General features: G+C 37.5%; 1 protein-coding gene across 2 annotated transcripts in view; it reads right to left on the bottom strand.

Annotated features, from left to right (window-relative positions):
* Positions 1–7: 7 nt before the first annotated feature.
* The window catches only part of Dip-lambda (Dpr-interacting protein lambda), a 211322-nt gene continuing 200980 nt past the window's right edge, over positions 8–10349 (bottom strand). For both annotated transcript variants that reach the window (XM_071717999.1, XM_071717998.1), the window contains 4 exons: positions 5604–5735; positions 3139–3258; positions 1739–1909; positions 8–1384 (listed from right to left, as the gene is read on the bottom strand). In XM_071717999.1, the coding sequence (XP_071574100.1) occupies positions 1047–1384; positions 1739–1909; positions 3139–3258; positions 5604–5735 (761 nt within the window). In that variant the 3' untranslated portion in view covers positions 8–1046. The remainder of the gene's footprint in view (positions 1385–1738; positions 1910–3138; positions 3259–5603; positions 5736–10349) is intronic.

Raw genomic sequence — 10349 nt, 5'->3', positions numbered from 1 at the left:
ATCTCTTGTGAACAAGAAATTAAATCTCGCATTGATTTAACCAAGAAAGAGAGAGATGACCTACCCTGTTCTTCATGAAACATGTTTTATGTGTTTCTACATATATAAATAGTATCTTATAAACTTTCTACATAAATATATTTGAAAGATTGTGATAGTTCGATGCGCGATTGAAGTTTCATAAATCGTAATTTTACAAAGATAGATTCCTGGAGTAATTGCACGACAAATTTAATGTTTACCTTAAAAAGTCGTGATTAAAAAGATGAAAGCTGCCGGGGAATTATATAGATGATAGGGGGTAATGAAGATAATGACCAGGCAGTCGATGTCAGATTCCGTCGGAATCAGGCTTTTCTCTCCCTTAAAGAGATTGGTTTTCTACTTCTCAAAGATATTGGATTTCGCGATCGATACTTAGAGCGGAGCACGTAATCCGAGAAAGCATTTTGACATCGCAAAAAAACGTAAAGTACATCAAATAATGATTAAAGTAGAAAGAGTCTGTAATATTCAGAGATTTCTTTATAACGATTATTCTCTTTAAATATATTCTGACAAGCTTTGAGAGAAAACTTTTGCCATTATATTAAGGGCAGAGATAATCGTTTCCTACAAGGCAGTTATGTAACATTGAATATTTCAAGATTGATTTTATTCTGGGGAAAAAAAGATACGGTCATATTAATACAAAATATAAAAAACATTTAAAATTTTAAACATTTACATTGAAAATTTTATAATTTGAATTTAAAATTAAATATATACTTAATAATAAACAAGTCTTGACTGGTAAAAGTATAAAAATCCGCTTTTAAAAATTCATAATAATTCCAACAATGTATTAAAAGTCTGGACCTAAAAAGTCTCAGTAAGTGTCTTCAACCAAGTACGTTAGCTTTAAATTAACGTCAATTCATCAATTCTTCTAATTCTTCTATCTGTCGCACGGAATCGAGATCTAAATCTATTCTTTGATCCGGCTCGTGGATCTTCATAATCGCCGTTTCTCTCATCATTCGTTTCAGAAGCTCTTCGCCGTCATCTTACAAGGTAGTCGGCAGAAGAAGTAAAAGCAAGATCGCGGACACCGAGGGATGCCTGAGATTCGCGACATTCACGACGACCCAAGGCGGCGGTAAGGAAGGCACGATGGGCCTGTCCGTTCTTTGGCCCTCCTGAGTGCTACCGGTCATAATTTGCGTGGTACCGAAATCGTCTTCGCCATTGACGGATTCGCCTTCCTCGAAACCACCCGCGTATCCTCGCCTACCATTGCTATTGTTGCTCTTCTTCTTGTTCTTCGATATCGGCTTCTTGCGCTGCCTGATATCCGTGTTCTTCGTGAGTGTCGTCGGTGTCGTCTTCGCGGAAAGATGCAGCTCTGAACAGAAAATTACAAGACATCCGCAAAATAAATCGTGATTGTACCTAACAAGCCGCATATGATAACAGCGTTGACAGAATTATTTGAAATGACGCTAATGTTCAGAAATCGACCGGAGTTTTTAGAATTTATGAAAAAAATTTATTGATTTATTGATGAAAAGTAATAAAAAAATTCTCTAACCGTTTCAATATCATACGCGAAGATTGCAGAGGACCAAATATTATTTTTAAATGTTGTCGAACATATCACAGAATGCATCACTCAGTTTTAATTAAGAACAGACCGCTGGAGAGAAAGATGGGAACCGACAAAATGCGATTTTGGATAATATCGGGGAATTCTCTGTACCTTGCAATCGCACTACACCGTCGAACTTGCCGAGCGCGTTGACGGACGAGCATACGTATCCGCCGAAGTCCCGTTTTTCCAGGGAATGGACAGTGAGATTCATTTGCCAGGAGTACTCATTCAACGGTTGCTCCGTCATTACGTATTTGTCACTGGGCAGCAGTTTCTCGCCTAAATAGAAAGCGAATGGAAATATTGCGCTATTTTTAATTGCGCGGCTCTTTAATTCGCGTGCAGCAGAATGTCGTGTTCGCCGCGGAATTCAATTTCTGCCCCGCAAAAGCGATCAAAAATACAACCTTGCAATATAGGCTGATGCGATCCGGTAAAATATTGCTCGTTTAAAACGCGTCTAATAGTAGACAATTATTTTACTACGAAACGTAACTGACGCGATTTTCTATATGGCAGTGCACCCGACTAGATTATTAAACGTTAAAATTACGTTCCAAGTACTTACGTTTCAAGCTTTAATATTCGAGAATAAAATGTTTGCTTTAACATCAAAGGCAGCTAATGCTTGGTAAAGTTCTTAGTACTAATACACCGGAGAGAAATAAATATTTTTTGCGAGAAAAATAAACAAGGAAAACATATATTCATATCCACACTCGAGTCAATAACCTCCCGCGAGAGAAATATGTAGCTCACAAACAACGCTTTTATGGCTTTCCAATCAGCGCGACATAAAAGACTCAATTTTTGCTACAACTGTATCAATTATTCGCGTACGTATTTTTCAATATTTGCGTATCGTTTATTGCGCGGCATAAAGTAACGCTTTGAAATCATCATCCGCGAGAAACTGTCGTCGTTAATCAGAAATTTTCAAACGCATTGATTTTCACGGGGGATTTTTATAGAGCTTTTTTTCGGAGCGACAGCGCGCTTACGAGCAATTCACGAATTTACATATTTGATTAACGCAGGCGTCTGGTGCAAAAAATCTTCTCTATCTCGCGATAAAACTGTAATACAATCGCGTGAAACGTATGTGTATGTGCACGCGCCTGTCTGCCTGGACGCGCAGATTTTCAATCTAACGCAATTCTGACTTGCAATCAATATTATTATGGTACATTGGAGTTTACGCTTTAGAAACTGATTGCAGCGATTCTATGGTTAATCAAGAGTGCAAATCTGTCGGTGTAACGTACGTGACGAATTATGGGACGTCTGATTATATCGAGTTCAAATTTCAGAAAATTCTTGGATCAATTAATTTGACTATAAATTTAATTCGTAAGAAAATTATTTTTTCAGCGATTTAATCAAAAAAATATTTGCCCTACGAGGTTTCCAAGAACAGATCTCACGTCAGCGAAAGAATCTGTCTTTAAAATTGTATAGATAATTAGCGGGATGAAAGATTACATACGAAACACTTTGTCATTTCTCACCTGCATCTCTGTACCAAGTGTTCATAGCATGCGGCGATGCTTCGACGTAACATTGCAGCACGACGTCGCTATTAATCGGCGCAACCACTAATTGATTTGTCACCTTAATAAGAGGTGAAACTGAAACAACGGAGCATTAAATTATCGCAATTAAGGAATAACAATATAGCGGCATAGCATCCGGTATCGATCGATGAGCGATCAGTTAGAGAACAGCACGTTACCCCGTCGTCTTTTTTTGTTTCTCGAATGATTTAGCACTAGACAAAACGTGCAGTATGCACCGTTAATATTATAATCAAAATAAAAATTAACATAATGAAGAGTATGCGTCGCGTTTATTTTCAAATTTGTTCATATAAATCCTCATACTTTTTAACGCGAGATTTCTTGTCCTAATAAGATTGCGAGAATTATCTTAAGAGAATTACTTAGTTAATTAAAAAATTAGTTATGTAGTAGCAAAAGAAAGTTTTGTGCGTTATTTAGAGACGAGCGAAATAGGGTCAGACAGAAGATAAAATAGGTAGAATAAGAAATAAAGTGAAAAATGCATTTGGAATCCCAAAGGAGACCGCGTGCTGCTCATTCAAGAATTAACTGGTTGCACCGCACTTTGTGCACAGGCGCCACCGCCGGTGGGTTAATATTACATTTCGTAAGCAGCAAATTAATGCGAAACCCTTTGCGCTCAAATATTTACACGACCCGCGACGACGTGGATAAATCGTCAAGCCCGCCGGTTAATTTTGCAGTAGCGCGCGGCCGGAAGTTTCGCGCGCGAGAAAAACGTCCCTGCGCGAACGGACTTCGGGGATTGATAAAGTTTTCATTTGCGAATGCCGTTAACCAAATTGCATGGTGATTTTTTAGCCTCCCGATACGCGCGGCGTATAGCGTTGCGAACAATGCGCGCATTCCCGGTAATTCTATTGTTTCTCCCAGAAGAATGTTATTGGCATACTTTTCGCAACAATGTTGTCTTTCAGATGATGAAACTTTTGATTGCTGAGCATTAAAACGGAAAATTTTAGTTGTGCGTTATTATGCGACATTTAAAGAGGATATAAAAACAGAGGATAGCGAAATAAATATATAGAAACAAACATGAAAGTTTATCGAATTACGATGTTAATAATCGAATAACTAAAAAATATTCGTGATAATATATTAATAATAGAATCTCTTGTTCCGTGTCGTTCAATGTTAATGATGTTGCACACGCTGGTTTTAAAGGAAAACTTTTTCAATTGGAAATTACGTAACATAGATATTGAAAAATGTTTTGAAGTTTGACTCAACCTCATTTCTCATTTAAAATCTCTATCGATGTATTCCTAGCCACAGCGCCCTATAGAAGGGTGATAGTTTTACCACCGATATTGAAGATGCATTAATAATAATCGACACGGTTCTCATCCTAGTAATTAAACTACATTACATATAAAGTACATCTACAAGAGGGCTTGATATATATATAAAGCCGTATTTTAAAATTCATGATTGCCCAGATAAAATGTTTCATGATTTCATGATATTTCTAAAAAAATTCCTTACACTTTTTTAGATTTTATTCTTCGAAAAATATAGAATGAGAAATTTTAGAATATTTCAGAATACATAGATATAAAAAATTCTAAATAAAGTGTAGACTTTCTCAACATTTTTGAAAAGTGTTTTAATTCATATAAAAAAATCTAAGAAATTTTCTAAGAAGTTATACATTTATATAGCAGTTCTGAAAAATTATGTGAAGAATTTAAAAAAAAAATTGTTCACTAGGGTATACTAATTGTACGAATTGTTTACACAAAAAAATAAAATCATCAGCGAAAGGAAATTGAATTCTGGGAATGTTATGTGAATTTTAAAAACCTTTATACACATATAAACAAATTTTAAATTAATATACGATTCCTTTTTTTTATATCTTTGTGCAGATTTGGAAGACATATTATAGTTTTTCGATATAAAAAGTTGTTCCAAGCACACGTTGCTTCACCGACATTATAATCATTACATACCCCGTTTAATTAAATAATTAATTAACGCTCTCATCTTTATCCGTCCGTCTTGTCGCATGTGAACTTGCGAAGGGTGGTTACAGGCGAGTAATTATGCAGTATAATATAACAGGACGGATTTAGGACCTTCAACGTAGTAAGTTTTAGAATCAAAACCTAAGTTTTAGACAATCGCGTTTCGCCGTAATTATCATTCACAATTGTAATATGCTATAGCTTTTACAAATTACAAATAACATTTTATTTTTATTACAAGAAATTAAAGCTTTCATGATTCATTTCGTTAAAGTGCGTGATTGACGGTGTCTATAACCATTGCTTGACAATCGTGAAATGCACGGAACGGCCGGAATGATGCTCGGACGTTCCGCTCTGCTGTATTCAACGTGACGACGACGGGGCGACGGTTAATTAATGTCCGCATCGCGGCGCGATACCTACAGTGAACATCGACGGAGTAACGCTTGCTGACCGTCGGCGGCACATTGTTGCTGGCTATGCAGAGATACGTGCCCATCTCTTGCCGAAGCACTCCCGTCAGTTCCAGTGTCTCGCCGACGAAAGTTTTCAGTGCTGCAACCGAGAAGATCAATATTTAGCATTTTTCCGCGCTTATATCTTCTCTGTCCCGAGAGACGAGGTAATCCGTAACATTTTTTTCAATCCTTTTTTCTTTCAATTGCAAAATTTATACTTTTGCATTGTATTTTTAATGACATTAATAATTTAGCATGTAGTGCGCAATTTATGCATATGCTATTCCAATAACTTCAGTATGATAAATAAATTCCGATAAAGTTTACTGAGATTTGCGTTAAATGTGTATTTGATGCGCGTGGTCGTCTACATAAAATCGCTGGCATGATTTTCATATGAAAATATATTTTCAACATAAAAGCTTGGACGGAATTCATGTGAGAGAATTGTTTGGGATATTACGTTGAAATATTTTATGGCATATTACTAGAATCATCAGTCCCGTTAAGAACGGAAAAAGTATGAGAATTAATATTGTGTAGAGATTTTGCATCTCAGCGTTCCCAGCGTTCCCAGCGTTAATTATTTCGAGCAACAGCCTTTAACAACTAAGAAATTCGACGTTTGCGACTAATTATGAATAATGAAAATAATAGGAAAAATTAAAAAAATTTTAATTATTAAATATATTTAAAAAAATAGTGTTTTTTAACTTATAAATAATTAAAATAATACGTACGTGTATTTTGCTGTTCCAATATATTTGCATTTATAAATATTACATATGTAGAATAGTTCTAAAATCACGCGATTTGCTAAAAATAAGAACATGCTTCCTGTACATCTCTTTTGGTATAAGATTTCAGAGTCGTATCCTCCTTAAGAATCATTAGTCTTAAAAAAAAAAGATTACATTTTTTATCAAACGCTCTAATTGAATCAACAGCTAAGTTATTTTCAACTTTCGCGCATCCCCGGCACTTTTTCGTCTCTATTATCCAATCAATATAAAAAAAGCTCGCGCGAAAACCGCTGCTTAAATTTCCACGGGATACAATCAGCCGGGGTTCATTATTCCGACGATCGTCGAATTTCGAGCGCCGTTACCGGGAATGCGTTGTAAAAGTTTACAGCGTATATCCAGTCCCGCAATCCCGGGAACGTCCGCTCGCCGTTTAATCGGCGACGCGGAGAAATCACGTCGTCACGAACGACGCATCCGCGAAGTGAGGAGATTTCGATTGCCAACTTGGACGATTCGTTTCTCTTACGCCTTTACACTCCCCCCTCGCGATATGCGGAGGAGCTAGCAGCAGGGAGAAGACTTTACGACCATATCGTTCGGGCGCTATCGTTCGTTACCCTCCTTCGTCCTTCTCGGGTGGATCTCTCCTTCGGAAGTCCTTCCCGCGTTTAACGAGTGTCACCCCCGGATGTCCTCCACGTGTCTATTTTTACGACGCTTCGGAGATCAGGCTGACACGCGGGTGGGCGAAGGGGGACGATGGCGATGGGAGGACGAAAATGGCACGAAGCGGCGATTACGATCGGAGAATTTCTTCTTTTATGTCTGTTCTTTCTCTCTACGCGCCTCGCAGCTTCTCTCGAGCTTTCCCCCCCTTTTTTTCCTCGCGCGAAAACTCCTCGACTGATCTCTCCAGCGAGAATGACACTAAGAGGACAGGTCGTCGGGGATTCGGAGATCTTTCCGGCGGGATCGCTGCTTGTACACGGAATGTACTCCGCGTATAGCGGATCTGGGATTATCAGGGTGACGTGGGCGGATTGCTTGTAAGAGCGGTCAATAAGTGCACTTTAACTCGCGAAGCGGGTACGACAAGCGGGCTCCTCTCGTCCTCGTCCTCGTCCTCGACCTCGTCGCGCGGGGGTCGTTAACCCTTGTAAACTTTAATCCTTCGGGTAGGATTAATCGCGAGGACGAGTTCGCTTGAAGTTTATGGAATCCAGAACGATTCTTCTACAATTTCTCTTAATCCGCGGGAGGCGCTAAGTAGATCTTCGTACGTTATCTCTCACGTCAATGTGAAATTCCCTCGGCGTTCCTTATTCGTCACCACAGAAACGAGGAGACACGCATCGCGACGATAACGAAACGGAGGGTGGCACGAGATTTCGCGTAGGGCGCAATACGTATTTATCGATTTATTTATTTTGTGATTAAACTTGAAGCAGCAACGCGCGTCGTAATAATTTATGGTTTTAGACGTTATACTCTTCCCTCCTCCGCGCGTGCATTGTGGGGGAGCGTGCTTATGTATTTGCCGCGGGGTGTAAATTACCGTTCGCGCTGTAATTAATTACCGACGGGCCCGAGTAAGCGCAAGAGACGATCGATTATTCCGCGCTGATGCGCCCCGACACTTTATCGCCCCGACACTTTTCCAGCCGCGTCGGCACGGCCGTCTTAATTAGAGAATCGACGTAATCGCGGCACCGTCTTCTCGGGAGCTTTATGCGTATCGCTGACTCCCCCTCGAGTTTAATCCCATCTAACGGCGTGAAAAGAGTGGATATTATCAATAATGCTCATCAAAAAAACGATTGCGCCGCTTCAATCCCGTAACTGGAACTTTTTATCTTTACGCAAAGGATCGTTTTTATTCGTTATTTATTAGCGATAAAATCAAATGTCGCTCTCGTATTTTAATAATTGGGGCAAATTACACGATAAACGATGACATAGCGCTCGACGAACTTTTCTCTGGAATCAGATTTTGATTTCCCGTTTTAAGTATACTATTTCTTATAATGGAATTTATACATATATATATATATATATATATATATTGCCATTTGTACAGCTTCTACGATACCTGCAGTATTCAATAAATTAAATATCAAAGCGTCCAATTAATTAAATTTGTCTGTATTTAATAATGGCAATAAATCAACGACGCAGTTCAGTAATAAAGGTAAGGTGATCGGGAACGAGAAATCATGTCGGCATGCACGAGCGTTACCTATGACCCTGTTTCTGCAATACGTCCGCTTTGCAGTCAGAATTCGCCGTTCAACGTGCATCCCATACCAAGTCAGATGTCAACACTTTGAACGTTATGAATCCTAAACTAAATGTCAAGCTCTAAACTTTAAAATAACTCCGAACTCTCTGACCAACTCGATTTTAAAATAACAAATAAGCAGAATTGTTTTCAAAATTCCGAAAGAACATATCTTTTGCAGACATTTATATATTCTATAAAAACTAGGTTAATTGTTGAATTTTTCTAATTGTTTTTGCAATCTATGCTAAAAGTACGTGCTTCATATTATTATTCATGCTTTCCTTTTAATGCCTACTCGACAGTTCAATTTCTCTAAATTTACACTCGACTAGCATCGAATGCTTGATCAAACAGCGAGATTTTTTGCTGGATTATTATTTTAATAGAAGTTAAATAAATCGCTGTAATAACAAACTTATGTACTATGATGAAAGACTTAATTAATGGATAATCAGAGTGTGTTTCTGCTTTGTATACAATATTATCGAACCGTTATTAATTAGGATTATTATGATTAGAGACATTATATCAAATTCCGTTTGATTAAATCGTAAATGAAAATTCAAGCGTGAGCCTAATACTGTTTTTACATCTCGGAAACGTCGCACTCATCAAGCGTACGCTCGTGTGTTATTATTATTGTTGTTATGCCGCTGAAATCAATTAGTATCATTAAGATCGAAAATATAAAATTATTAACGAATGATTAAAAGGAAACATAATTGGCTACACGATATTCGGGTTACGATGAAATATGAGCATCAGGAATTCATTAGAATGCACAGAGCATTTAACAATATAATGTATTTAACAATATAATTTAAGGTAAATTTAGTACTACAAACTAAATGTAATCATCTTTGTGTAATACAATGTATTACACAATGTGTAGTATCACTATGTAGAGCGTTTTCCCCGCGGAATTCGCAAAACTTTTTGCAAGTATTAATTAAGGAAAGTTTTGATCCTAATTCCGCATATGATATCAGGCTCATAAGGAAGAGCGTGGGTACGCTCTGTTTTTAGAATATCCTGTGTTTAAATAAATTCAGTTTACATTGTACCCATTTCGCGTATCTCAGACGGTCGTAATTTGCACTGTTTGACTCTGTTATTATTCCGACGAAATATATATATATATACAGTCATCTTGCCAAATGCGTTCGTGAAACATGCGGTTTCAAAGGAATCTCGGATAACTCGATTTTACGAGAATGCCGAGTTCTGCGAATGTAATGCGATTCAAAGCTTATTCTAAAATATCAACGGTAAGTGAATATAAGTTCATCAGAGCATGGACTGCACAGCGGTTTGCGTGTTACATTTTGAATTTGGCATACCCCGAATCTGCTAATGTACGTATCCACTAATGTATGTCTATTGAATACCTCTCACAGTGATGAACGTTAATTATCATTTACGGTAATGATATCGAGCGGCGGAGGCCTCGAATGCATTTCAAATCTAGATCTGATTTATCGCGATTCCGCATTATTATTATTACCGAAATAATATAATATAATAAAAGAGATGATCCTCCCCCCTCTTATAATTTTTAATTATAGAAAATCTGCGTTTTTGTTCTTCGCTCTTTTGTGAAAATTAAATTCCTCGTTTATTTTTAATATCCCTGATAAAAAAATTATCGGTACTAAAGTTTAAAAATATATTTTTTACATTTTAT

The sequence above is a fragment of the Temnothorax nylanderi genome, unplaced genomic scaffold (assembly GCF_030848795.1).
Source record: "Temnothorax nylanderi isolate EJ_2023f unplaced genomic scaffold, tnyl_v1.0 TNYL_tig0234_pilon, whole genome shotgun sequence".
NCBI classification, from domain to species: Eukaryota; Metazoa; Arthropoda; class Insecta; order Hymenoptera; family Formicidae; genus Temnothorax; species Temnothorax nylanderi.
Note: the sequence above shows the minus strand (reverse complement) of the source record. Positions and strands in the feature narration are given on the sequence as shown.